General features: G+C 57.2%; 4 protein-coding genes and 1 pseudogene across 16 annotated transcripts; 2 read left to right on the top strand and 3 right to left on the bottom strand.

Moving 5' to 3' along the window:
- Positions 1 to 41: 41 nt before the first annotated feature.
- Positions 42 to 3367, bottom strand: CTSW (cathepsin W; the record flags this gene model as incomplete). Of its 2 annotated transcripts, XM_081062772.1 has the most annotated exons (10): positions 42 to 276; positions 358 to 561; positions 638 to 702; positions 889 to 1014; positions 1096 to 1176; positions 1267 to 1363; positions 1471 to 1625; positions 1992 to 2105; positions 2916 to 3000; positions 3266 to 3367. In XM_081062772.1, 10 exons carry the CDS (start codon positions 3350 to 3352, stop codon positions 160 to 162), a joined length of 1131 nt encoding a protein of 376 aa, XP_080918898.1. In that variant the 3' UTR covers positions 42 to 159. The 2 variants fall into 2 exon arrangements, with proteins under 2 accessions (XP_080918898.1, XP_080918897.1); XM_081062771.1 differs by having other exon boundaries at positions 91 to 276; positions 1096 to 1363; positions 3266 to 3352.
- A 3349-nt stretch (positions 3368 to 6716) lies between these two features.
- Positions 6717 to 14116, top strand: EFEMP2 (EGF containing fibulin extracellular matrix protein 2). 3 transcript variants are annotated; one of them, XM_081061786.1, is made up of 13 exons: positions 6717 to 6764; positions 6917 to 7248; positions 7611 to 7670; positions 7978 to 8094; positions 8322 to 8370; positions 8990 to 9196; positions 9800 to 9922; positions 10209 to 10325; positions 10479 to 10598; positions 12209 to 12328; positions 12405 to 12531; positions 12773 to 12968; positions 13823 to 14116. In XM_081061786.1, the coding sequence occupies exons 4-13, from the start codon at positions 7984 to 7986 to the stop codon at positions 13982 to 13984; spliced, it is 1332 nt and encodes a 443-aa protein (XP_080917912.1). In that variant the 5' UTR covers positions 6717 to 6764; positions 6917 to 7248; positions 7611 to 7670; positions 7978 to 7983; the 3' UTR covers positions 13985 to 14116. The 3 variants fall into 3 exon arrangements, with proteins under 3 accessions (XP_080917912.1, XP_080917911.1, XP_080917913.1); XM_081061785.1 differs by lacking the exons at positions 6717 to 6764; positions 6917 to 7248 and having other exon boundaries at positions 7518 to 7670; XM_081061787.1 differs by lacking the exons at positions 6717 to 6764; positions 6917 to 7248 and having other exon boundaries at positions 7543 to 7670; positions 7983 to 8094.
- LOC308503612 (large ribosomal subunit protein eL42-like) lies at positions 11564 to 11872 on the bottom strand (annotated as a pseudogene). Its single transcript has one exon. The product of its transcript is annotated as a large ribosomal subunit protein eL42-like (transcript).
- A 684-nt stretch (positions 14117 to 14800) lies between the features above and the next one.
- MUS81 (MUS81 structure-specific endonuclease subunit) lies at positions 14801 to 21142 on the bottom strand. Of its 5 annotated transcripts, XM_081061778.1 has the most exons (18): positions 21071 to 21142; positions 20545 to 20711; positions 19981 to 20171; positions 19758 to 19887; positions 19433 to 19515; positions 18783 to 18881; positions 18598 to 18666; positions 18350 to 18435; positions 17655 to 17795; positions 17370 to 17465; positions 17164 to 17285; positions 16976 to 17073; positions 16329 to 16445; positions 16135 to 16230; positions 15819 to 15947; positions 15639 to 15742; positions 15056 to 15139; positions 14801 to 14966 (listed from the first exon to the last, which is right to left on the bottom strand). In XM_081061778.1, exons 3-18 carry the CDS (start codon positions 20113 to 20115, stop codon positions 14900 to 14902), a joined length of 1656 nt encoding a protein of 551 aa, XP_080917904.1. In that variant the 5' UTR covers positions 20116 to 20171; positions 20545 to 20711; positions 21071 to 21142; the 3' UTR covers positions 14801 to 14899. The 5 variants fall into 5 exon arrangements, 4 of the variants coding, with proteins under 4 accessions (XP_080917904.1, XP_080917905.1, XP_080917903.1 ...); XR_013994125.1 differs by lacking the exons at positions 20545 to 20711; positions 21071 to 21142 and having other exon boundaries at positions 15639 to 15764; positions 19981 to 20415; XM_081061779.1 differs by lacking the exons at positions 20545 to 20711; positions 21071 to 21142 and having other exon boundaries at positions 15639 to 15736; positions 19981 to 20415.
- Positions 21143 to 22354: 1212 nt separating this feature from the next.
- On the top strand, positions 22355 to 25941 carry CFL1 (cofilin 1). 5 transcript variants are annotated; one of them, XM_081061792.1, is made up of 4 exons: positions 22355 to 22614; positions 24524 to 24831; positions 25115 to 25191; positions 25421 to 25941. In XM_081061792.1, the coding sequence occupies exons 1-4, from the start codon at positions 22612 to 22614 to the stop codon at positions 25531 to 25533; spliced, it is 501 nt and encodes a 166-aa protein (XP_080917918.1). In that variant the 5' UTR covers positions 22355 to 22611; the 3' UTR covers positions 25534 to 25941. The 5 variants fall into 5 exon arrangements, with proteins under 5 accessions (XP_080917918.1, XP_080917914.1, XP_080917916.1 ...); XM_081061788.1 differs by lacking the exon at positions 22355 to 22614 and adding an exon at positions 22716 to 23116; XM_081061790.1 differs by lacking the exon at positions 22355 to 22614 and adding an exon at positions 22764 to 23099.
- The last annotated feature ends 88 nt before the right edge of the window (positions 25942 to 26029 follow it).

Consider the following 26029-nt stretch of genomic DNA (forward strand, 5'->3'; position numbering starts at 1 on the left):
CTCCCTGTCTATTTCCCCGCCCAGCTGAGTCCACTTAGAAGACGGGGTCTTGTCTTGGTTTATTCAACCCATAGCAAGATGATTGTGAGGACAGGCAAAGGCTTTGGGGTGACGCCAGCAAGGAGGCATCTGGCATAGCAGGAGAGTTGAGGGATGAGCTCAAGGAGGGCAGGAAACTAGCTGTTGCTGCTTCTTAGCTGGTTTGACCATTCGGGCAGTAATTGGGAACTTGGTGATGCCGCAGGCATTGCTCCCTCGATGCAGCCGGAAATAGCCCTAGAAAGTTAGGGAATATCAGGGCCAGAAGGTGGGGAGAGGCCTGTCCTGCCCTGTCCTCCCCCAGTAGATTGCACTCACCTCCTCACCCCAGCTGGCCCCCCAGGAATTCTTCAGGATCCAGTATGGGATGGAGTGACGAGGACGAGGACGAGACTGGGATGGGGCTGCCCGCCTGCCCTCCACCGATTTGCACTTACCAAAACCCACCAGCAGGACAGCGTGATCCACATGCTGGGGGTCACAGGTGGTGGGCGTGGCCTTGATCACACCCTTCTGGTAGTGCTGCAGGGGCAGGGGCAGAGGGGCTGAGTCGGGGCTCCCTCCCCTACAGGCCGCTACCCCATTCCGTATATCCTACCTGCAGTAGCTTCATGTTAATGGTCACGGTGATGGGGCCCTGGGTGGCCAGGTACCGGGCAATTCCTGGGGGTAGAAGGTGCCATCAGGCCCGGTCTTCCTTATGCCCCCTGCTCTCAGCTTATAGGTGTCTCTGTCTCTCTCTCCCTCCAGCCCCCCACCCCGCATCCTTCCATCTCGATCTGTAGTCTGGTCTGTCTGCCCCTGTCATTCCTGTCTCCCGCCCCAGCCGCATCTCCCCCGGGTCTCCACCCTGCTCGCAGTCCGGCAGCATGATGAAGTCCTGGATCCAGGCCACCTTTCTGTACTTCTCGGCCTGACAGTCGTGGGTTCTGCTCTTCCCCCGGAATGGGTAGTCCTTTTCGCTGGCCAGGCCGCCTGGAGATATATAACGCCAGGCGGAGACTCAGCTCCAAAACATCCCTCCCCCGCAGCCACCCGGTGAGGCCCAACACTCACTGTTGTTGAGAACGGTTGTGAACGCATCCCAGACGTAGCCGCCCTTGCAGCCATCCCCACAGCGGTTACAGTCGAGTAGCTCTGGTGCAAGAAGGGGCAATGTGGGTGACCAAGCCCCATGCCCGGTCCCCCACCCCCCACTGTCACACATGCCCCCTCTCCCAGCCATACGTTGCACGGAGACTTCCACAGGCTGTCGGGATTTAATGCCCCACAGAGACTCGATGTTGCCCGCTGCTGCTATGGCCCAGCAGCACTTGCAGGTTTTCTAATGGGGAGGAGGGCAGGAGCTAGGTAAAGGATCCAGGCCTTGCCCCTTACCTCTCCCTCTCACCACTGGGGCTGAACTGAGCTGGGTTGGGTGGGGGCAGGTACCTGGTCCTTGATGGGTGAGATGATACCAGCCGCCTTCCGCCAGTCACAGGTGGGGGGCACTGTCTGACCCCACTCATCAGATGCTACCTTCCTGTCCACGTTGAGGGCCCTTCCAGCTGCCCTCTGATGCCCATAGAGCTGGCCAAACTCCTCCTCTGGGGGACAGATGGGACCACCAAGGTCACAATATTGACCCCTCCTTTCCCATATTCTGCCTCTCCCACGTCAGCCATCCATATTCTTGGCCATTTGAGTAGTAGGCTGGTAGATAGAAAGGCAAGGGTTCTTAGGCCTAAGAGACCAAGTTCCTGCTGCCTTGGCCCTGAGCTGGACTGGCCCACAGGCCTGCAGAGTGCCTGTCCCTGCTCCCTGTAATTTGGGACAAGCACTCAGGCCTCTGGTACTCAGGATCCCTCTCTGGGAAACGAAAGCCAAGGGTCTACCCTGTTCATCTGCCAGAATCCCTGGATAAGGCTCTGCTTCCCCACCCACCGCTGAGGGGCCACGAGGTGTTCCAGTACCTGTCAGGTCACTGAATGGAGTCACCCCAAACTCGGCTGTGCCCAAGTCCTCCTCCTGCAGCCGCTGAGCCTGGGCCAGGTTGCGGGCAAAGATGTCCAGGCGGCGAGCATACTCTGGATCAAAAGGGGGTCATCCTAGACTGGCTCCCCAGCCCCAGTGGGCAGGAAGTGGCCACAGGCTGGGCTTCCTCCCACGCTCGCTCAGATGAGCACTGGCTCCCTTCCTGTGGCCCCTGCAGGCCCCACTGAGGATACGTGGGCCAAGGAAGCAGCTCTCCAGCCCACCCGGGGTTGGGTTTTCCCAGGAAGTGGGAAGGGGGCAACTGCCCACCTGGAAGGAAAGCAAGTAAAGGGTCTGAAGGCAGTGACTCAGAAGGAAAGGTTTGTGGTCAGAGACTGGCTTCCGGCCCAGTCACCTCCACCTCCACTTGACACCTCTGATCGCAGGTCTGGAGATGGAACATGGTGGGGGTTGGGGGGGCAGGATGGGGTACAAGTCCATAGCATGGGCAACGTGGGCTGAAAGATGCCCATAGATGCCCTAAGGGAGATGAGACCCAGAGAGGGCAGGGTAACTCATGGGGGTGAAGAAGGAACCCCCAGCTTGGGGACAAGATGGGTATCCTTGGGCTCCTGCTGAATGAACTCAGGACTAGATGGTGATCTGCTGCTGCCTGGAGTCACAGGAAAGTGGCTATAGATGCAAAGGATTCTCTGGGACTGGGCAGCTCCCCACAGCTGCCACCTCCCTCCAGGCCACAGTCAAGAATGGCCTTGTCCCACCTGTGCATTCGGGAAGCCCTGCTGCTGGCCTGCCGAGTGGCCTTAGCCAAGCCCATTCCCCGTCCTGAGCCTTGATGTCCTTCCTCATCTACTAAATGGGAGGAGGGGGTTTGGACCAGAGATACGCGGATTCTGTACTACCTGCTGGGTTCGAGTAACTTCGGTTGTACCGGATCTGGAACAAAGTGAAGACCTCTTTCAGCTTCAGTGGCTGGGGACCTGGGTCCTGGAAGAAACCGAGGTTGTTGAGGGAGGGGTTTGGGTGGGGAGTCATTGCTGGGACTGCACTTGGGCTCTCCGCCAGGCAAGGACGGGACTAGGGGTCAGACAAGCCTGCACTGTCTCCCTGTGTGAGCTTGGGTACATCAATCATCTCTCCTTCCTCAGTTTCTCCCTCTGAGAAAGGAGAACAAGGCAGTTTCTGAAGGGGTGGGCTCCAGGCCTGGGGATTGCAGCAGGAAGGGTATGGGGAACAGGTTATGGGCACTTACCTGGCCCCTGCGGGAGCCCATGATGTCTTGAGCCAGGCCTGTCACCAAGAGTGCAAGGAAGCAGGAGAGATGGACAGTTAGGGCCATGCTGCTGACAACCAGAGTGCCGGGGGGCAGGAAGCTGTGCAGACCAAGCTGGAGGGGCTGAGGGTGGAGCTGGAGAGACCACAAGGGAAACCACGCTGGGCGGGGGAGGCCGACCCCTCAAGCAAGAGCCATTAGGCTCTAGTCCCTACAGGGCCCTCTGCCCGCCTGTTCCCCACCCAACCCTTGTTCTGTATTCAACAGAGGTTCTCTCCCCACCGTGTTCTGGGCAATTCTTGGGATATAGAAATGGACCTGTCCTTAAGGTGACAGGAGGAGGCAGGTCCTAAGAGGGCAGTGACAGCCATCAGCGCTGTAACGGAAGTACAGGGGGTGAAGGGGACCTCGGGCCCCTGACAACGGTGCGGATAGAGGGTGGTCAGTGCCCCGTGGGAAGTACTCTAGCTCATCCTTCGAAGCTCAGTCAACACAAGGGTCACCCCTTCCAGAAAACTTTCCTGCTGCGCCATCCTTTGATGTAACCTGCAGCCCCCTGAGCCCCTGCTGTACCTGCGCCTGCTCTCTTCATCTCCCTTCCAACTACAGCGGTGTCTGGTGTGCCTGTGTCCACAGCCCCCAGGATGTGGCCGGGCATGGGGCAAGCTTGATGGGTGTTGACTGAATAATTGGTTGTCATGGGTTTTAAACAGGAAAGTGCAAGGTCCAGGGGACAGCAACTAGCAGCTACTGCCTCCTCCTTTTCCTCGTTGCTTTAACTATCTGAGGAAGGTGATGAGGGGTCTGAGTGGGCCTCGGGGCAGAAAGATAGCAGGGTAGGCGTCTCAGATCAAGGCCAAAGCCTGTGAGACCAAGAGCTGGGCCGTTGCTGCTGCCTCTGTTCTAGGCCTCTTGGGTGGGGATCTCCCTTATGAGCCCCCAGGTTGGAACCAGTGTCCAAGCAAGAGATGGCTGAGAAAAAAAGCTGGCTTTCTTGGGGACCCATGGGGATGGGAGAGAAGGGAAGGGAAGAGGGCTCTGATCCTGGCATTCATTTATTCGTGCACTCCCTACCTAATTTCTTCTTTCATTGGGAAACTCCCCAAAACTGTGAGCATCCATTTTGCTGCACACCCTCACTCCCACCCCAGCCAGTAAGCTAAGGGACTCCTTTATTTGGAAACGAGAGCCATGCTGCCTTTACTGAAGTTCGGTAGACAGACCATGCACAGAGGGGTACCTGGCTCCGTGGTTCTAGATCCCAGTCATGTGCCCCAAGCTGGCCTTGGGTTGTGTGGGACTATGACTAAGCCTGTGTAAGCTGGAGGTCCCAGTGTGGGCACCAAAGAGGGTGTCATAAAATCTCAAGTGGTTAGGGTTGTGGAAATTTGGGGGAGGAGATGTGGGGCTGGGTGGCCTTCCTCTTTGATTCACTCCTTCCCTCCCTTGAATGTGAGCCCCAGAAGACAAGGAGATTTGGATCTTTTTTGATCAGTGCTGTGTCCCTGGTGCTTGGTCAATGGTGACCACTCAGTAAACATTTGTTAAATGAATGGACTTCCCCACTCCATCACTCATTTGTTCATTCCCTTGCTCATCCTGCAGCTTCTGCCTGGCATCCCACAAGGGCTGGGCCATGGACCCTGGGGCCTCAGGGGCTCACTGCCTGGGCAGAGCTCATGACGTGGTGGGAGAGAGACCACCAAGATAGGCCTTGTGACCCAGTGCAGAAGGGAAGAAGACAAGGAAAGTCATCAGGGTCACAGAGGTCAGGAGAGGTGTGCTGAGGAGGCCATTCGGAGGGGCAGGCGCACCCAGGCCGAATAGTTCAAAGATGGAGGTTCAGGTCCAAAGTGGAGACACCAGCTTGTGCACCCAGTCATTCCCCTGTGGGCCTCAGATCCTCATCTCTCAGTGGCAGTGACAATGCCTTTGATTGGAACGACATTCTGGAGCACCTTTAACCTTGGCTGGCACAGGGTAGGGCCTCAAATGGTGGGTCCTTAATGCTCTACTGTGGGGCAAAGAGCCCGGAAAGTCTTGGAGTCAGAGTAACTTGAGTTCAAATCCTGTCCTTACCATTCTGGCTGAGTCTACACAAATATCAGCCTCTGTCATCTATGAATTGGAGTGATAATGGCACCCCTGCCCTGGCTGGGCAAGGGGACTGGGGAGGTGGGAGGTGCAGGCTGATGTCTGGAATGGTTCGATCTTGATAATCAAGTGCTAATATTTTATTATTTTTAAAGATTTTATTGGGGAAGGGGAACAGGACTTTATTGGGGAACAGTGTGTACTTCCAGGCCTTTTTTCCAAGTCAAGTTGTTGTCCTATCAATCTTAGTTGTGGAGGGTGCAGCTCAGCTCCAGGTCCAGTTGCCAGTTGTTAGTTGCAGGGGGCGCAGCCCACCATCCCTTGTGGGAATCGAACTTTATTGAGATATGTAATTTACATACCATAAAATTCACCCTTTTAAAGTGTATTTCCGTGCTTTTTAGTGTATTTGCATAATTGCACAACCATCACCACTATCTAATTCAGAGAATTTTCATCATCCGCAAAGAAACACCACACTTATTCGCAGTCACTCCTGTTCCCTTTCCCTCTGTCAAACACTAATTTAGTTTGTCTCCCAGATTTGCGTGTTCTGGCTGGAGGTGTCACATAAATGGGACGTGTGAACTTTTGCATCTGGCTTATTACCTACTGTAATATTTTCAAGATTCGTCCATATTGTAGCACATACCAGTTCTGCATTCTTTTTTATGCCTGAATAATATTCCGTCGTATTTTTATCCATTCATAAACATTTTGTTTATCCATTCATCAGTTGATGGATACTAGGTTGTTTATATATTTTGGTTCTTATGAATGGTGTGGCTATGGACAGTGTGGGCAGATTTTTTGTGTGAACATGTTTTCAATCCCCCTGGGTATATACCTAGGAGTGAAATTGCTGGGTCATGCAACATTTTGAGGACCTGCCAAATTGTTTTCCAAAGCGGGTGCACCATCTTACATTCCCACCCACAGTGTATGAGGGTTCTGATTTCTTCATGTGCTTGCCAACACTTGGTATTGACTGTCTTTTCGGTTTCATTATTTTTAGCCTCCTCACCGAAGCAGCTGGGAAGGATTTGGGGGTGGGGGAGTCACTCTCCAGCTTACCGTGAATCCCAAGGGCTCACCCTGGGACCCACTGGCTTGGCCCTCCCCGGCACAACCTCCCTCCCGGGGCGGGGCTATGTTCTGGGCGATTGTCAGGGTAAACAGGGGTGAGAAAAGGGAGGGCTCGCCAGTTCCCGCACGCCGTCTGCCCCCAGGCTGGGGATCCCTGGACACACAGCCCTTTCCCGTCTGGCCCCGCCCTGAGACGTGGGCAGGGTGAGGCCCCGCCCCTTCCTGGGAGCCAGCTCCGCCCAAACTCCTCCCCCACAGGCTGTTGCTCCACTCGCGGAACGAGGCGGAAACCCGGGAGGTGGGGGACAAGGATGGGTGAGGGCGGGGATGGGGCTGGCGTGAGACCCTAGCGTCCTGCGCGCCTGAGTTTAGCCCTGCCCGCCTTTACAGGGGCTTCCATTCATTCTGGGCCAAAAAGGAACTGCTGCCCCTGCCCTCAAACTGTTGTAGGTTCGAGGACTGAGGGCTCGAGGGACGCCGTCCTGGAGTGGAGGGACCACCTGGCTGAAAACAACCCTGAGGATGGAGGGAAGAGGGGACAGAGATGAAGCACTCTGGGCCTGGGAGCGTCTTGTCCTCGGGCGAGGGTCTGGGGACCCTCGATGAAGTTTTGGCATTTCCGGAGTGACTGTCCGGGTGCACAGAATAAAATTCTGGAGGATCTAGATTGAGGACTTGGAAGCCCCAGTATTAGGTTGACATTCTTGGAAGCGCAGAAAAGTCTGGGGGCCCCTGCATTAAGATGTGGGTGCACAGGATGGAATTCTGGCGGTGCAAGTTAGGTAGGGTCTGGGGGCGCAGAATGACAATTTGGGGTGCACAAAGTGAGGGCCTGGGGACTCCCGGATGTGTCTGGGGGGATGGCATCAGGGCCAATGCCCCCAGGATGGAGCACTAAGGGACCCTGGCCCAGAGCCGGTAGGCGGCTCCGGGCGGCGCCGCGGGGGACCGGGTGGGGGCCTGCGGCCGGCCAGGGGCGGAGAAGCGGGGGGTCGGGGTCCCTCCCCCTGGCGCGGGCTCAGGAATCCGCCGAGGGGCGGGCGGAGGCGCCGGGGTGGGCCGCGCCGCGGCGGGCGGGCGGGGGGCGCTTCCTGGGGCCGCGCATCCAGGGAGCTGCGCCGTCCGTCCGTCCGTCTGCCCGCAGGCGCTGTCGGAGCCAGCCGAGCCGCCGGAGCCGTGGGCCGCGGGGGCGTCGCGGGCCCAAGTGAGTGGCTGTCCGTGGGGGGAGGGCACGAAACGGAGTCTCCGCGGTGTCGGCGTCAGCAAGGAGCCGAGAGGCCTGCGCTCCTCTGCCTGCGCCACTGGAGGACCGGGCGGGGGCGGGGCGGCCCCGGGCGGGTGGGCCCCGAACCCTGGCCTCCGTGAGGAGTCGGCCCACGGCCCTGGGGGGCTCCGGGGCCCCAAGCACGGTCCCGAGCGGGAGGAGGCTGGGGCCAGGGCTCTGGAGTCCTGGTGCAGGGAATGGGGGTGCCGTGGCCGAGGCGCCCTGACCCCCGCCCACCACCTCCCAGCCCAGGATGCTCCCCTTCGCCTCCTGCCTCCCCGGGTCTCTACTGCTCCGGGCGCTGCTGCTGTTGCTCTTGGGGGCAGCGTCTCCCCAGGATTCGGAGGAGCCCGACAGCTACACGGTGGGGACCGTGGGGCCATTGGCCTGGGATGGGCTGGGCAGGGACACCGAGACCAGGATCCTGGGGTGGCTGCTGCTGGGGAAGATTCTCCCCTTCTCTGGTTGGTGGAACAGCTGGGGCCATTGTTTGGAGCAGTCCCGGGAGGGTGGCCAGGCTCAGGGCCCTAGTCTTGGCCTGAGTTGGAGGGGACAGGGGGTGAACACTGGCCACCACTGGTCCCCTTGTAGGAATGCACAGATGGCTATGAGTGGGACCCCGACAGCCAGCACTGCCGGGGTGAGTGTGCCTGGGGGACTGACCCACCCCCAGGAACTGGGAAGGGGATTGCAACCCGAGCTCCAAGAGCTGTAGTGGGAGCCCAATGGCCTGTTCTCTACCCAGTTCTGCTTTGTGGAGGCCAGCTCTGGTTCTCTGGGGGCCAGCTTAGCTAGGGGTGGAGAAGCCATCCAGCCCCTCCCTCTCAGAGAAACCCAAGAACCCTGCCCCCACCTCTCAGTAGGCAGGAAAGCAACAGGGCACTGCCCTGAGGAGCACCTTCTCTAATCACTCTTCTACCCAGCTGTCCCATCACATCCTAGGAGGGCAGTGTCTTCGGGGGTGGGTAAGGAGGCCTGCACATCACTCTTGGTCTGAGTCAGGGCCAGAGCTTTGGGGAAGGATAGAGACTTTCTTAAGGGCAAGAGAATGGGGGTGATTTTGGGAACAGCCACCCCACCGTCAGCTCTGGCAGGCCTTGGGGAGGTGTCCTGGACAGGCAGCCTTAGCTTGTTGAGTACAGAGGGAAGGCCCTGCCTGGGTCACACAGCTTAGACAAAGCCGAGCTGGGCTCCTGCCTCCCACCCCCTCCATGGCCAGCCCAGGAGACTGGCTGTGCCCAGCAGGCCCCTCTCTGCAGATGTCAACGAGTGCCTGACCATCCCCGAGGCCTGCAAGGGGGAAATGAAATGCATCAACCACTATGGGGGCTACTTGTGTCTGCCCCGCTCGGCTGCCGTCATCAACGACCTGCATGGTGAGGGCCCACCACCACCAGTGCCACCTGTTCAACACCCGAACCCCTGCCCACCAGGCTATGAACCTGATGAGCAAGAGAGCTGTGTGGGTGAGTGAAGGCTGCCCTGGCGCCGAGGCTTCTAGTCCTCCTACCAAGTGTCTCTCACTGCATCTTAAAAACCCACACCTCACATTTCTCCCTTGCTCAAAAGCCTCTTTAAGACCATTGGGATAACATCCAGACCTTCCCCCAGACTGTCACTTTGTGTGGGGCCTGCCACTAGTGGCCCCAGTTCCTGTCCCACTGCCCCAGCCAGCCCCTGGCACCCTCCCCTTGATTGTTGCAGACACCCTGCTAGAGCTCTACCTCTCAGCCTCTGCCCCCTTTCTGATCTGGCCCCATTCGTGGGCACCGTGGGCCTTGGAGGGAGGCCCTAGAATCGGTGCTCCTAGGAGTATGGGTAGGACCTTGTTTCCTGTGCTACCCTGGCATGGGGTCTCACAGGTTAGGGGTGCCTTTCCCAATGGCTCCCAGGCTGGTGGACTGTTATTGGTGCTATTGGGAGGGTCAAATCCACGTGTTCCTGTTTTGGGGGTATATCCCCACCGCCTATGGGAGTGGTTCCTGACCTGTGTCCTCCAACATTGAGGTGTCTGTCATGTGGGGTGGTATGTGGGTTTGCAGGCGGGGGCTGAGTGGTGTCTCCTGCAGACGTGGACGAGTGTGCTCAGGCCCTGCACGACTGCCGCCCCAGCCAGCAGTGCCACAACCTGCCTGGTTCTTACCAGTGCACCTGCCCTGATGGTTACCGCAAGATTGGGCCTGAATGTGTGGGTGAGTCCAGGATGGGCTCTCTAGTCCCTGCTTTGTGCCCCTGGCCTGGCTCTCACCGTAGCACCTGACTCCCATTCCAACCGACCCCCAGGGTTCACCCTAGTCCCCTGCCACCTCTGTCACCAGACACAGCACTATATGGGTGTATGTGTGAGTCCTGCCTGACCTAACCCAGCCCAGCACCCAGACATAGACCAGAATATGGGTGGTGAGATCTAAAGTGCCAGCCAGCTGCGGCCCCACCTGACTTATGCCCTCTGCCCTCCTTCTCCTGCCTCCACCCCAGATATAGACGAGTGCCGCTACCGCTACTGCCAGCATCGCTGTGTGAACCTGCCCGGCTCCTTCCGCTGCCAGTGCGAACCAGGCTTCCAGCTGGGGCCCAACAACCGCTCCTGTGTGGGTGAGGCTGGGCTAGGCCAGGCTCCTGGGTCTTGGGCAGAGTGTTATGGGGTGGGGAGCTCCCTTCCTGACCAGCCCAGGTGAGCAGGTGAAATGGGGGCTCTGGGCAGCTCCTCAGCTTTCACTCCTCTCCTGTTTTTCCTGGCACCCCCAGATGTGAACGAATGTGACATGGGGGCTCCATGCGAGCAGCGCTGCTTCAACTCCTATGGGACCTTCCTATGTCGCTGCCATCAGGGCTACGAACTGCACCGGGATGGCTTCTCCTGCAGTGGTGAGAGCTCCACCCCTGCCAAGTGCTCCTCCATTGGTCCCCCAGGCCCTGTGTCATGCTGCGCCTCCTGCCACCCAGTCCTCCATTTGATGTCTCCATGCCCCGTCCATTCTGCACTCACGTACCTCCTATGTGCTCCACCCCCAGCTGGTTGCAGAACTCCCAGCCTGGTGGGAAGGCACCGAAGGGAGCAGTTAGGTTCCCACTGAAGCTCAGTGGGGAGACTGAACAGGGACGTGGGTGCCCCCCTCCCTGGGAGTCAGACTGGGAGTCTGACTGGGAGTCAGACCGACCTGCTTTCAAATCCTGGATTAAGGGAGATGCCTCTTCTCTCCAAACCCATTTATTCATCTGTAAAATGGGTTGTCTTGAGGATTAAGTGGGAAAATGACAAGAGACAGGCTTCAAGTCCCAAGCAGCACCACTTTAAAGGGAACACCATTTATTGAGACACTGCGCTGTGCAGGACACTTCCTTACATGCTTGGCCTCATTTAATGCCGCCAGCAATCCTGTGAGGTATGATTTTTCTCCTTTCTCTGCAAAATGAGGATGGTAATATCTCCTTTGAGATTTATTGGGAGGATTGTAAGAAAATAATAAGCATGAAGTCCTTCAACGAAGAGAGATTAAGTGACTTGCCCAAGGTCACAAAGCTAGGGTGAAATGAGGCCACAGCTCCATCCCGACCTCATTCCATGTCATCTGGCCACGTACCCTGTTTATATTATGCTTTGCTGCCAAGTAAGGCCCCATTGGTACCTGGCTCAGTTAGGCCCCAGAGTAGGAAACCTGGCTCCTGCCTGCGCCGCTCCTGCCTCGCAGGAGGTGACTGTGTGCCAGGGCTGATTGTAGGTTGCAGGAATTGGGCAAGTTATTGACAACCAGAGCAGATAGGACCCTCACGGCTCAGCTAGTCTAATTTTTTTTATCCTCAAGATTTGTGTTCATGACAAAATATGAAGCTTAGAACTGGCCCTTTGTCTTCTTATCTCCTCCCAGTTCAAAATGCTTGTATCTTTTAATAGCCAGCATTCTCTTAGATCTGCAGGTGGGCTCAACAGCTCAACACATTCGAGCCTCAGGACAATCCTCTTTGCAGAGAATCAGCTTAGTCTACCCACCATAACCACTCTGCATCCTGTCATAACGCCTCTTTCCCTGCACATACAATCTTTGCCCTTGTACTGTGTCACTGTGTGGGATTGGTGCTTGCCACACTTCTTACAGTCTGGCAGGTTTTAGGAACATTCACCATACTTGTGAGAGTGCTATTGGCACGGAAAGTAACCTACTCATTTTATTGACAGGGAAATTGAGGTTTCCAAAACTGTCAATAGGATTTAAAGCCAAGCGCCTGGATTCCTAGCGCTTTCATTTATTTTTGTCTTCCAGTCATGGGACAAAGAGAGAGGTCTGTGAGCTGGGCAGTCTGAGGAGAACTTTCTTTGAATCCCTTGTCCCCCTACTGTGCTTTACCCGTCTTGTCTCATCCTCCTCTGTCTTCTCCCATTGAGCCTTGCATGGGGCTAAGCTCTTCCGTAAATCTTTATGGGACTGAATTGAGAGGATTTCCCTTGACCCAGAGTCTTCATCCCCACTCTCCCTCAGATATTGATGAGTGCAGCTACTCCAGTTACCTCTGCCAGTACCGCTGTGTTAACGAGCCAGGTCGCTTCTCTTGCCACTGCCCACAGGGCTACCAGCTGCTGGCCACACGCCTCTGCCAAGGTACAGGTTGCCCAGGGCAGGGTGGTGTCGGGTTGGTTGGCCTGACATCCAGGTTCCAGCCCCTCTCCCCTGACAGACATTGATGAGTGCGAGTCCGGCGCACACCAGTGCTCTGAAGCCCAAACCTGTGTCAATTTCTATGGGGGCTACCGCTGTGTGGACACCAACCGTTGCGTGGAGCCTTATGTCCAGGTGTCTGACAAGTGAGTCAACTTGATGCCAGGCCCCCACCTAAACTACAAATTCCAGAGGGCTGTGGGGCTGGCTGGCATCTATTAGGACTGGCAAGTGTCCTGAGGGCTGATGGGAATCATACTCCTTCATGACTAAACCATGCACGCTGTTATAAGTGGGAAGATCCTTTCGGGATCCCTAATTTTGGGGGTGGGCCAAATTTGAGGAATGGGCTAGGACCTCATTTGTGTCTCCATCTCGGGTTCCTAGTCGCTGCCTCTGTCCGGCTTCCAACCCCCTGTGCCGGGAGCAGCCCTCGTCCATAGTGCACCGTTACATGAGCATCACCTCGGAGCGAAGTGTGCCCGCTGACGTCTTCCAGATCCAAGCCACCTCGGTCTATCCCGGCGCTTACAATGCCTTTCAGATCCGTGCTGGAAACTCACAGGGGGACTTCTATATTAGGGTAAGTTTGCCCTAACCCCACCCCTCAAATGACACGCATAATCCAAAACTGAATTCCAGGAAACCTTAAGTGGGAGATTCGGTTATGCCACCATGCCCCGCCTCTTCTCAAAGCCCCGCCCCCAGGAGGCAGAATTTCCATAGAAAGGTAGGGGTGTTCGAAATTTCCTTGGTACAAACTACAGATTGTTAAATGCAATTCGCACCAGGCACTCAGACATTGGGGTTTGAGTCCCCCCACTGGTTTACATATCTGGCCTCAATTTCCTAAGCCTTAGAACAGGGGCGGAAACGAGAGGCCCTCCAAGGGCAAGCAAGTGGAACTGGGCTTTACAGAGAGGGGCAGCAGGGGTTGATGCAGGGGCAGGGGTCTAGAGTCAGAGAGTCAGCTCTGCTGGTGGAGCTGTTAGGAGGGAGGGGTCCAGGTGTGACTCAGGGAGGGGCGCAAGGGTTCGTATGTGCGGTATCAGTGCTGCTTTTCTCTTCCTGAAATGGAATGCTTTGAAGGGGTGTCTGCCTGCCCCAAGTCACCGAAGGCACTGCCATTCTGCAAAGTCTCATACCTGGCCCAGAATCATCAGTTGACCTTGATTAGACAAAAGAACTAGCTGGAAAGGGTGGGAAGAGCACCGGTGGGAGATTTCTGAAGGCAGGAGCCTGGGTGCAGGAGGAATATTAAGGGTGTCATGGAGCTGGATGAGAGCCTGGGGTCACGACCTGGCCAGGGCTCTCTCTTTACTTCATAGCCAACTGGTTGTGGGTACAAAACATGGTGCAGGGAGGCAATGCTGGGGGAGGGTCCTGGCACAGAGGTTGATGCAATCTACATGTCCCCCCACCCATTGTGCCCTGCAGCAAATCAACAATGTCAGCGCCATGCTGGTCCTCGCCCGGCCTGTGACAGGCCCCCGGGAGTATGTGCTGGACCTCGAGATGGTAACCATGAACTCCCTCATGAGCTACCGGGCCAGCTCAGTACTGAGACTCACCGTCTTCGTCGGGGCCTACACCTTCTGAGTGGGGGGAGCCCTCAGGGAGGGGGAGGTCCCTATAGCCAAGGAGCCTGGAGCTCAGGAATGACTGTTCTGCTAAAAGGGAAGATGCTATTGTGAAGGGTAGAGAGAGAAAGGCAATAAAGGGAGAAAGAAGGAGTCCTGATGGCTGAGGTAGGTGGGTAACACTCTAGTGAACCCCAGACGGGGGAAAGGGCCAGGCTTGTGGGAGGCGGGCCAAGTCCACCTAAGCGGGGGAGTCAGCTCAGGCTGAGGGGGACCCATTGACAAGAGTTGGGAGCTGTGTCCCCAAGGCTGGGATTGGTCTACGGACCAGGGGCGTCAGAATCATCCTGAGAAGGGAGGAGGTAATGAGGCTGCAGACAAGATCCCAGCAGAAATATGGACTTGGCTGGTTTGCTGGGAGCCTGAGAAAGCTCGCTCCAGACAGTGCCAGGAAGGCCCTGAGGGGTTTCAATCCCAGCTTGGCCTCAAACTATCAATTTGGACAAACCCTGGTAGCTCCCTGGGCCTCAGTTTTCCAATCCATAAAATGAGGCAATTGGGCTGTTAGTGCTTGTCAAACTTTCCCCCCCAAGCTACAGAACCTTTGATCCAAGGAAATTTTATTTATCAGGGACCCGCTAATGACATAAACTAGGTTCATACTTGCAACGCCTCACCGACTTCAGCTCCTTGCCAGTGTGAGTACTCCACTAGGGAACCCTGAGGTCTGGAGGAGCTCAGTTTAAAAACGACCGGACCCAATGGGTTCCCTAGTTCCTGCCTGGATATTTTATAAGGCCCTAGGGCCTGGCATCTGCTCCATAACACATAAAACTGCAAACACTTAGATTTTTATTGTAAGGCTGAAAGATATTGGTTAAAAGGCTGGCTAACCTTGGAAGATGGGGGTTGGGGGTCTGTCTTATGGCAAAGTTCAGGTCAGGGGGCTGTAGCTGCAGTAAAGCTGGGCCAAGGTCCTGCTCAGAGCGGGCCCCAGATTCCTGCACAAAGAGAGAGGCTCATGAGGGTCAGGTCCCAGGCGCAGCAAACTTTGGGCCTAGCCACTCTCCAGGTCTGTCCCTTGTCTCACCTCTGCAGTCGCCCACACTTGATGGTGCTCAACAGCATCTCCTGCTCCTTGGGGGTGGCACAGGCATCATAGGCGGCCAGTAGGCTGGGGGGGGGGAGGGCGTTTGAGTTTCTAACGCTTGACAATGGCTGGCCCATCGGAGCAGCTTAGGCCAAAGTCACGGGAGACAGGCAGGAAGGGGTCAGCATGGGTTCAAGGAGTCAGGGCAACTGCTGCAGTTCCAGTGCCTGGCATTCAAGGCCCTGCTCCATCCCGCTCACCCTCCCTTCACACTCCTGCAAATGTTCTCCAAGTTCTTGGCCCAGTATTTATGGCCCAACCCCTTCCTCCAGGATGCCTTCTCTGCTGCACCAGGTGGAATGTCTCCCTCCCTCCTGTGGGTTGCCCCCATACCTGAGATACTGTTTGGCCCAGGCTGGCACCACCCAACCTCCATGAGCTCCTGGGGTTCAGCTGAGTCTGCCTGTCTCTGGGTCTGCACAGCCCTCACAGAACCAGACCCCCCACAAAGCCCTGGTTGAGCTGAACTCTATGCAGCGAGAACAAGAGCAGTAGACCCCTAAAGGGCTCTGTGGGGGCCTACCTGGCAGGGGTGCTGTACCGATCCGCCAGGGCTGCTGCCTTCTCCCCACTCACTCCTCGCACCTGCACCAGCTGCCGGATGAACACCTCCCTCACGGACTGGGCCTGGGGTCAGGAGAGGGCTGTGCTAGGAGTGGTTTAGGGCTGGACCCCGTAAGGAGGAGCTGGGCAGGGGCAGTACCTTGTTTTTCATGGCTCCCATGTTGAAGTCATTGAAGGTGAGCAGTGAGCAGAGAGGGTTTGGGGAGGGGCCAGCCACTGATTCGGGGTCCCCTGGGATTCCCCAGGGGCGACTGCGTAGAGTGTGGCCCTGAGAGAAGAAGGGAGGGGACTGAGGCTAGTCCAGAGCTCTAGGGAAACCCCCCCCCCAGCCAGTCCTCGCCCGATCCTAGGCCTGTGGGTCAACCTGAGGAATAGGAATCTCACTTCCCTCGCCTTCCTTGGGGGAGCACAGAGCCCAGGGAAAGGACCAGTGCCAGACAGGTGTACCTGCTCACCTGGTAGAGTCTCTCCAGGCCCCGTGTCAAGAGGGCCAGGTAGGCAGCTGACTCCTTGATGTCTGCTGTGCGCTTTACAAAGAAGCCATCGATGACCTGGGGAAGAGGACCCAACAGAGGGAGGTGGCTCCTGGCCCAAGCCGAGCAACGGACGCTGGGGTCCCTGCCAGCTTGGCTCTGCCCTCCCAGCTCACCTGAGTGTTGGTGACAGCCTGCAGCAGCGTGCTCTCGGGAAGGCTGAGATTGTGCACTGAGCCATGCTGCTCCACCAGGTATACTCTGCGCCCCAGGCCGCAGCGCTTCAGCCGGAACTGGGGAGGCGGAAAGAGGGACAGGAGGGTCAGGCCTGGATGTCCCTCTGCGGGGCCATCTACCGTATCACCCTCAGTATGGCCAGGGGAACCCTACTCCCACCAATTCACCTCCTTGGCCTCCCCAGGCTTTCTACCTGTCTCAGAGCGGCCTCCACACCTTTGTTCAGGCTGTTACTCTTGCATGGAAAGTCCTAGCATCTTTGGGTGATGCCCATTCCAGTCTCTCTGACCATGGGTTCAGCCCCACAGCTCACCCTCCCTTCACACTCACTACCGCCGCTGCAGCTGCACTCCTTGTCTATGCCAGACTGCAGGGGCTGAACGCCCCGCGAACCTGCCGTGCCCCTGCAGGGGCCCGAGGGGGGCTGATCTCGGGGCTGCCCTGGAGCAGCTCTAGTGGGGTGTGGCTGCAGTTGTGGGAGCTCTGCCTCAAGGCCACCTGGAAGTCCCCTGGGTTCCTCCTGGCTGAGAAAGAGGCCCCCAGAACAGGAAGGGAGCAGGGGGTGTGGTGAGGCCGGTAAAGGAACCTTCTGTTCCCGGAAGCGGCCATCGATGATGCTGCCGCACAGGTCATCCAGCCGCTTGCGTTCCACGATGTGATCCAGGACAAGTTCCTCAGGTCTCGCTGCCGAGAGGCCAAGAAGGCTCCTGTTGGCTTCCGTCCCCCCACCCACCAGGTCCTGCCTGACACCTGCCCTCCTGTCCATGTCCTTACCTGGGTCTCTGGGCCTGGTCTCCTGTGCCACCCACACGAAGTCCCCAACGTGTAGCTTGCGCACTGTGTGCGTTACGTGCAGCCGCTGCAGCTGGCGGATCAGCTCTGATCTGTGCCCCGCCCTGGAATCGCAAGGCAGGAGGCTGAGGTCAGGGCAGGCCAGGGCCACCCAGCATCCTCTCCTTCACTTCCCCTACCTCACTCACCCCTTGGTCTCGCCAACATCCACACACAACAGCACCCTGTACTCTCCAGGCCTCAGCTCCAGCTGCGGCTGCTGGACACTGCCTTCACTGGCGCCACTACAAGGGGGGGTTGGTGTGTGTGAGGCCTGCCCACTGCCAGGGCAGTTTCCCTCCAAACCCGGTGGAAGTGAGACAGCCACAGCTCAGCTGTAGGTGATGGAGACGGGGGTGGGGTATTGCCTAGTTTCTGGGAACCCCTGCTCCCCTTTTCTCTCCATCCCCCCTTTCCCTCCCTCCCCTCCTCACAGCTCAGCGGAGAATGATCTTGGCACTTCTGGCTCCTCCCCAGGGGGCTCCTCTGGTTCGATACCCACATTCAGCAAGCTCAGGCCCTCTGACTCCGCCAGCTTCTGGGCCAGCTCCAGACCCTGCGGGGTCAGTGCGTACCTAGTAGGTAGAAGACACGAACACAGATCTCCCTTTGCTCATACCTGGCAGGCTCTCCTGCCTGCCCCCAGCTAGGCTGGCCTCACACCCTCTTGGTGACCCTGCACAATTAAGTCCAGTGGCTTCCACCATCACCCCCCACGCTGTGTTCTTGCTCCTCTAATCATTGCCCTCTGGATGGCCAAGGCCATCCTTCAGGTCTGCAATACGTCTCAGACACTTTCCTTCCTCCCAACTTTGCTCATACTGTTCCTTCCTCCCTGCAGTGCTTTTCCTGCATCTCTACATTCTGAATTCTAAAATGTGTCAAATGCCATGTCCTCAGCAAAGCTCTTCTGCTCCGCTGATAATCTGTCGCACCTCTTCCTGCTCACCCTCACTGCTCAGTCTCTCACACCCTCCCAGTATTCCAACATTGTGGGCTCCTGGGGATAAGGCCCCCCCTTTCCCCCAACCTCAACAGCATGAGGCCTGGGAATTGCTGGGTGACTGCAGGCCCCACTCAGACCATGTTCCCCCTCCCTGCCTCCTGCATCCCCTGTAGTTGGCCCCACCTGGCTGGCTGTTGTGTCCTGAAGACCAGGTTCCTGTGGATCAGGGAGCGGAGGGCTGGCCAGGATCGAGCACTCCCAGGGGCTACCTGTCCATAGGTGAGGAGATTGTTAGAGAGCACTTGGTGCTACCACGTGTCCAGCTCCCTGGGTCCCATGCCACTGCTAGCTCCTGAGAAGGGCAGCCTCTGGTGGGCTCAAGGTCAGATCCAGAGCCACTTGGTCCCAACCTTCCCCACCTCAGTGCTCACCCCGGGAGCCTCCTGGGTACACCTCTGCAGCAACTCCTCCTTGGTTAGGAAGCTGTGGCCACTAGGATTCTGTAACCAAGGCAGAAATATAACCAAGGCAGATTCCGTGCCTGGGCCCATCTCTTCCCAGAGCCTCACGCCCCACTGCCTTGGTTCCCTGACTCTGGGTATAGCTAGGTACTCACCAGGTGTTCCCTATAGAGCAGCAGCAGGACTGCTCGTGCTCCTGAGTGCCGAGCTGGCCAGTAGCTGCCAGAGCCTCCCGCTTTGGGCTGGGCCAGAACCTTAAAGATACAAAGGACTTTGAATATGAAAATCAGCCAGCCAGCCAGCCATTGTAGACTGAATCCCTGACCGGGCTGAGGTCCAGGTTCTATGTCTGCAGGCTGCGTGGCCCTGGGCAAGTCACTCAGCCGCCTCTCAGTTCCCAGATTTGTTAAACAGGACAGATGATGGGATGATCGATCGCCTGCAAGTTTGGGATGAGACAGTGGAGACCTGTGGGGTGGTGTAATCAGCCCGGTCCAGTCTCAGTTTTACCATCCACTGCAGGACAGAGGTGGTAAAATAAGAAAACTCCGTAACATCAACCCCCACAACTTACTGGGGTTGGCCCCCTAAATAACTTGATCATAGAACTGACACTATTACCAATCAACATAGGCATACCCATCTACAAATGAGAAAACTAACTATGAGGGAGAATAAGTCATTTGCCCAAGGCCAGGTATCACTGGTGGGGAGATGTGGACCCAGGCCTGCTAGTCCCCCAAGCCAGAAAATCTTACTCCTGGTGCCCCCACATTCCCTTCCACTCCTCTTGCCCCATCCTCACTGGCATGGAAGAGTCCTGGATTTCAGCAGGTGGTCCTTCCTGGGCCGGACTCTTTGCTCCAGATGAAGCTGGGGCATGGTCACCTGTGGGAGAAGAGAGTCAATCCCGGACCCTATGGAATCCAGCAGGCGGGAGGATCTGGGACGCTGCCAGCTCGTGTGGTAGGTGAGAGCGGAGAGGCTCTACGAGAGCCAGCACCGAGCCCTGGGTCAAACAGCAACTTGGACAGGAGAGTGGAGCTTGAAGCTAAGGTATCCCACGTGGTTACGGAGGCTGCACCTGGGGGAGACTCAGGGAATCCCCGACCCCTGCCCCCAGAGCTCACCACCAGATGATGCGTGCTGCTGCAGCCGCTGGTCCAGCATCCGGCAGAGCCCGTCTCCGAAATGCAGCAGGATCTTAGCTTCTTTACCGCTGCGCAGGGGCATTGGATAACGCCGGAGGGAGCGCAGCGCCTGGCGGGGTAGGGGGTACCGTACCGGGTCAGGGCTGGCCTGGTCGTTTGGCTCCGCCCGCACCCGTCCTCATCAGGTCGGGCTGGGACCCACCTTCTGAAACACGAATTGTGTGCGGCGCCCCCTGCTGGCTGCCTCGTCCCGCCACTCGGTCAGCCAGCGTACAAAGAGCGGGTTGGGGCAAACCGGCAGCGGGCGTTTCCGGCCCAGACGAACCGGCGCCGCCATGAGCCCCAGGACTAGGCCTTTGGCGCCTCACGCCGGCGGTACTGAGACGCCCAGTTCTGGAAACAGGATTCGAACACCTGGCTCAGGAGGGTGAAGGCGGGACTTCTTCAATCACGTGGTCCGACGAGGGGCACTAACTAGAGGATAACCTCCTGCTGCCCTCCCCGCCCCTCCACTACTCTGAGTGGTTGGTACGGAGCACGGTTTCTATGGTCTTTCGCCCCCTCGCTCCTCCCGGCCAGGACCAGCCTTTGGGACGCACCCCACCCAGGCCCCCGAGTCTTGACCCGCCCCTTCCTCCCACCCCAGAATCTAGGGCGGTCTTCTTTGTGAAGGCAAGAGAAAGGCGGACTGCACCCCCTTGTGGCTGGGAGGGCTGGCTGGGGCGCTGCTTAACCAAGTAATCTGAGGCTGTCATTTTCAGCTAACCTTGACGGAGGAGTCTGGAGATACTCGGCTTGTGAAAAGGCTGAGAGGTGGAGACAAATGGGTGCAGGTGTATTTGCAGGAGAGGTATCTAGAAAGTACAGGGTATGAGCACACAAAGGTAACGCAGAAGGAGCTGAAGGACCCTCCGAGGAAATGATGATCCGGAGCTGGGAGGGACGACACAGGATAGTGGGGAGCGAAGTCAGGAATTTTCAGGGAAGGCCACAGTTAGTAGGACGGGGGGAGGGGAACAGAGGAGAAGAAGAGGGAAAAGCAGGAATGTTGGGTATCCTGGCAGGTAAAGGGGTGGCTGGATTTGGGAGAGCAAGCTGGAGGTAAGAAGCCCCAACGAGGGTGAAAGGGGTGAACATTTCGCCGTTTTAGTGATTTATGGGAGGTGGGGGACCCTCAGAGAGGATTGAGATGGTATATTTATGCAAAAAAGGTCCCAGGTTGAGGGACACGTATGGAGGAGTTGGGCACAAGGATCTCGCTTGGGAGTTGAAGCAACCCCTAGCCGTCATACCAGAAGTCGCGAGGTGCTAGTCTGGAGCCTACGAGCGTAGTGGCGGCCCGGGGAGCAACAGGCCCGCCCCTCCAGACTCCGCCCAGCCTACTCCGAACTCCCGCCTCCTGTCCGACGCTGCCTTATAAGGAGCCTCCAGCCATCGTTAGGGTTGGTCCCGCCCCCTCTAGACTCTTGTCCTAATAAGGACATCTAGGGCATCCCGCGGCTAGGGGCGGGAGGGAGCGCGTCTCCAGGGTAACTGCGATATCCCCCTCCCCCTTCTCGTTGCTCTCGGCAGTTCTGAGGCTCGATAAAGATGGAGCCAGTTTTCTCTTCTGACAGGCTCTCTAGGGGTAGGCAGCGGTCGAGCTGTGGCCTTCACCTGGGGCTCCCCGTAGCTCGCCTGGTAGGCAGTGCGCGGCGGGACGTCCCCGACTACAACCCCCGTCATGCTCTGCGAGGTACCCCACTCCAGGGAGTCGCTCCTCGACCAGTGAAGAACCGGCTTTCAGCTCATTTACACCCTTTATTACGCTTGTAGGATTAATGGCCCTAATTCCCTTGTTTGAGAGACCCTTTCTTCTCTGCCTGCACAGTGAGGCCATGTCATTGTTTGAAGCCAACGAAATCTTCCCGAGCCCCCCAACCGTTTGTTTTTGTGAAACTTATGTCTCAGTTTTTGGGGTATTAACTATATGCCTGCTTCTCAAGTCGAGAACAAGATTCAAGTTTGATTTAGTATCTATTTCTTTTCGCTCTGTAGTAAAAGGCACATAATCCTTGGGTTGAATGCACAAACCCCTGCCCTTCTCCTTTTAGTGCCTTGTGAATTTGCCAAACGTTTAAAACAACACCTCTATTTTCAAAGAGTTCCTTGTAACCTTTCCCGTATTTTTCTCTCTTATTTTATTGAAGTTTCATATGGCCTTTTCTCAGGAGACAAGCGTGGCTTTGCCATGGAGGGTGCTCAATGTTTACTGGATTGAAGGCGCCTCATACTTGCGATTCTCTTTGCTTAAGGACTGGATTCCGGGCCAGTGAATAGTTGCTTCGCTTCAGAAAAGCAAAATACTAATTCACTCAAAGTTTTCAGACCAAGGGATCCAGGAAGTGCTAAGATGCATCTTAAGGAAACCGTTTCACAACGGGGTGAAGAGCCGCGTAGTCGGGGCTCATTTTCGGGTCATGTTACCTAGAGCCTTTCACAGCGCTTAGCGTTTTCTGGGAAATTCGACCAATGGGCGCGCTCTCTGTGCCATAGCCCCGCCTCTCTCGGCTGTCTCGGACTGCATTTCCCGGTATGCAATGTAGCGCTGGGAAGACGGTTGACCAAAAAGACTCTGTTACCCAGCGAGCTCGAGGAAGGCGCAGGACCCTTGGACTTCATTTCCCGTCGGCCCGCAGTGGGAGCGCCGGAAGCCCGCCCCGCCCCTCATTGTGCGGCTCATACTAAACGGAAGGGGCCGGGAGAGGCCGCGTTCAGTCGGATCCCGGCAGCAGCTGCAGCGGCTCTCATCTTTTCTGGCTCTCCTTGCTGTCGCCTTTTTGCTTCCGGAAACATGGTGAGCGCCAGGCCACGGTGCTTGAGGGAGGCGGCTGCGAGTTGGTCGTCTCGCGAGTGGGAGGGAACGGGGAAACGACGTCGGCACCCCTCCCCCAGCACCCCGGGCGGGATGAGGGTCTCGTGCTGAGGGGCGGGCGGCCCCGGGACGCGCGTGCGCGCCCGCGGGCGCCAGGGATGGCTAGCTGGGACGTCGCACGCGCGCCCCCTGGGCTCCCTTCCCCTCCCCCACTTCGGTGGTGCGCCCGCGCGGACACTAGCCGTGGGGGAGGGGTCCGAGGCGCGCGCCCGCCCCTCGCAGATCCGTGGTGTCGCGCGCCGCAGCGGCGGTGAAGTGAGTCGGTTCACGGGAACGCGCGCTCGACGGGAGCACGCGGTATCCAAACCTGGCCCGGGGGCGGCAAAGGAAAAGCGCGCGAGCAGTCGGCGCGCGCGCCCCACCCAACTGCTGTTCCTGTCTCCGCGTCATCCTCCCTCGGCAGGCTGGTCTGTCTCGAGAGCAGGTGGCAAGGATGCCTGCGCCTGGGAGGGGCGGGGGCGGCGGGGATGCGCGGGCGTCAGGGTGCGGGAGTGGGCGCCTGGGATTAGGGGCTTGCACCGCGCGGCACGGATCGGACACCGCAGAGGCCACGGCCCTGCTCCGGAGCGAGCTCGCCCACAAAGCGAGCTGGGTTCTCCGCTCTGCACATCGGGCAAAGGCAGGAACGGCGCTTTCGGCAGGCGCGTGCGCACACGCTCGGGCCTGGGCGCTGGGCCCGAAGCCTTGGACAAGCGGGGCCATCGGCTTTCCCGGATGGGCCTTGAGGGTGGAGTCAAGTTTAGGGAAGTGACCCAGGCGGGCACCGCCCGGAAACCACCCCGCCCGTGTTCGGCCCGAAGGCTCCGAGAACCGAACGTTGTGTAACTTGCTGAGGCTCCGGCTGATATGCCGGTTTGTAAAAGCGATTCTTTCGGGTTGAGGCCCTGCAGTTGCTACAGCCTCTGGGTAGGGGTTTCTCTCTCCCAAGCAGGGGCCGGGCCGAGCCGAGCTCCCTTCCCCGCCTACTCCGGAAGCGGCTGAGTCACGTGGCCGGCTTCCTCTGCAGTTCCGGGAGGGGGTGCTCCGCAGACTTCGTCGTGGACAGTCGCTGCTTTTCCGGGCTAGGGTGTCCCGCGATACGACCCAAAATAGAAGTATAAAGGGCTCTCAAGGACTGTGGGCCTTGAGTTTGCGTTGTGTACTTCTGTCAGCCTTTTGGGCCTGCATTTTCCCCAGAAAATAGAGAGTTGTTGGGTAAGGCCTTAACGAGGGGTTGTAATTTTTTGGTTGAGGAAGACTCCAGCAGAGAAAAGGTCAGTTTGTGTAATAATTGCACTGAGCGACTCTGATGAATTTGCTTCAGTTGTTGAGCACCTTGGGTGTCCCATGTAGCATTGTAGGGGCCTGGTTCTCTCTTTCCAGAAGAGATGGCTATGATTTCGGTGTCTAGGTTTTCTTCACCGAGGTTCTGAGTCAGCAGTTTTATCCAAAAGCTGAGATTGTGTAATGTGAGTAGGAAACGAGTCAGTTGCCTGTGGATTCTTCTAATTCTGGGCTCATGTCTCAATCGTGGTTCTGTTTCTCACGGGTCTTCAATTTCTAGCCTGTAAGATGTTGGGGTGAGGAGAAATGATGCTGAATGAGGTGATCAGAGGTGTCTTCGGTGGCTGCCATTTTGGGGTTGTGTCCCATCTGGTTTTTTGACAGTGGCTTGAGTAGGAAACTAGGGACACTTACTTTGGGAAAGGGTTTCATGACCTCTTGGGGCCGAGGACTATATAGTACGTTGGTTGGCATCCAGACAGGTCTCCTAAGAAAGCAAAGGAGGGACATCAGGGGGAGTCCCAGGAAGTTTTTTTTTTTTATGAGGTGTGTGTGGCTCGTCCCCCAGGCCTCTGGTGTGGCTGTCTCTGATGGAGTCATCAAAGTGTTCAATGACATGAAGGTGCGTAAGTCATCGACACCAGAGGAGGTGAAGAAGCGCAAGAAGGCCGTGCTCTTCTGCCTGAGTGAGGACAAGAAGAACATCATCCTGGAGGAGGGCAAGGAGATCCTGGTAGGTGATGTGGGCCAGACTGTAGACGACCCCTACGCCACCTTTGTCAAGATGCTGCCGGACAAGGACTGTCGCTACGCCCTCTATGATGCAACCTATGAGACCAAGGAGAGCAAGAAGGAGGACCTGGTGTTTATCTTCTGGTGAGCTCCTTCTGCAGGCACTTGTTTCGTCACCTGTACTGGCTCTGTCTCACCCCCCCCCCTCAGGATAGGAACTCTGCCTCCTAATTAACCAGAAGTGTGGGGTTTTTTTTGGGGGTGGGGGGTGGGAATGTAACAAAACTTGTCAACGAGGAACTTGATAAAAGTTTGAATGCAAGGGGCCAACTCAAGTGTTTCTCTGGAAGTCATCTATTACTTGAGGGCACTTGCTAGACTTGGAGGAGACTTTGCTGCAAGTTTCTGTGTCTCTTATTTCCATCAGGGCTCCTGAGTCTGCACCCCTTAAGAGCAAAATGATTTATGCCAGCTCCAAGGACGCCATCAAGAAGAAGCTGACGGGTAAGGGCCAGCATTGGTAGTGCCACATGCCCTTCTTTCTGCCCAGGCCTTGGCTGTAGGGGGGGATGACTGGCATGGCAGAGGAGGTTTCTCCCCCTCCTTGTCCCTGCCTGTTTGGAATGTAACCATGTCCTTTCCATCTGTTCTGACTGGCTCCTTCCCAGCCATAAATTATCCCCAGCCACCCTACTGCTTCCTGCTCACATACGCTCCCCCCTTTTCCCCACAGGGATCAAGCATGAATTACAAGCAAACTGCTACGAGGAGGTCAAGGACCGCTGCACTCTGGCAGAGAAGCTGGGGGGCAGTGCTGTCATCTCCCTGGAGGGCAAGCCTTTGTGAGCCCCCTCCAGCCCCCTGCCCGGAGCATCTGGCAGCCCCAGACCTGCCCATGGGGGTTGCAGGCTGCCCCCTTCCTGCCAGACCGGAGGGGCTGGGGGGATCCCAGCAGGGGGAGGGCAATCCCTTCACCCAGTTGCCAAACAGCCCCCCCACCCCCTGGACCTTCCTCTTCCCTCCACCCCTGACGGTTCTGGCCTTCCCCAACCGCTTTTGATCTTCTGATTATTCTTGGGTTGAAGAAGACCAAGCTCCCCCCAGGCACCCCAGTTTGGGGGTCTGTGTTTTTTTTAACGACATCCCGACTCCCCACCTGTTCCTCCATTTCCCAAGCTGCCAACTTCTAACCGCAATAGTGACTCTGTGCTTGTCTGTTTAGTTCTGTGTATAAATGGAATGTTGTGGAAATGACCCTTCCCCACGCCGCCTGGTTTCCCTCCCTTTTTCCAACTGGTCATGGCCACTCACGGAAGTAGGACCAGTGAGGAACCTTCAATTA

This window comes from Rhinolophus hipposideros (genome assembly GCF_964194185.1).
Source record: "Rhinolophus hipposideros genome assembly, chromosome: 10".
Taxonomy (NCBI): domain Eukaryota; kingdom Metazoa; phylum Chordata; class Mammalia; order Chiroptera; family Rhinolophidae; genus Rhinolophus; species Rhinolophus hipposideros.

Bases quoted from the DNA above. Each gene is read 5' to 3' on its own strand.
- EFEMP2 (XM_081061786.1), top strand. From the start codon at position 7,984: ATGCTCCCCTTCGCCTCCTGCCTCCCCGGGTCTCTACTGCTCCGGGCG. The intron at 8,095-8,321 runs GTGGGGACCGTG...GTCCCCTTGTAG, and splicing joins AGGAGCCCGACAGCTACACG to GAATGCACAGATGGCTATGA. The intron at 9,923-10,208 runs GTGAGTCCAGGA...CCTCCACCCCAG, and splicing joins GATTGGGCCTGAATGTGTGG to ATATAGACGAGTGCCGCTAC.
- MUS81 (XM_081061777.1), bottom strand. From the start codon at position 20,115: ATGGCGGCGCCGGTTCGTCTGGGCCGGAAACGCCCGCTGCCGGTTTGC. The intron at 18,667-18,782 runs GTGAGTACCTAG...CCTTGGTTACAG, and splicing joins TGCTCTATAGGGAACACCTG to AATCCTAGTGGCCACAGCTT. The intron at 17,796-18,349 runs GTGGGGCCAACT...TCTACCTACTAG, and splicing joins AGGACACAACAGCCAGCCAG to GTACGCACTGACCCCGCAGG.
- CFL1 (XM_081061792.1), top strand. The intron at 24,832-25,114 runs GTGAGCTCCTTC...TATTTCCATCAG, and splicing joins GACCTGGTGTTTATCTTCTG to GGCTCCTGAGTCTGCACCCC. The intron at 25,192-25,420 runs GTAAGGGCCAGC...TTTTCCCCACAG, and splicing joins CATCAAGAAGAAGCTGACGG to GGATCAAGCATGAATTACAA.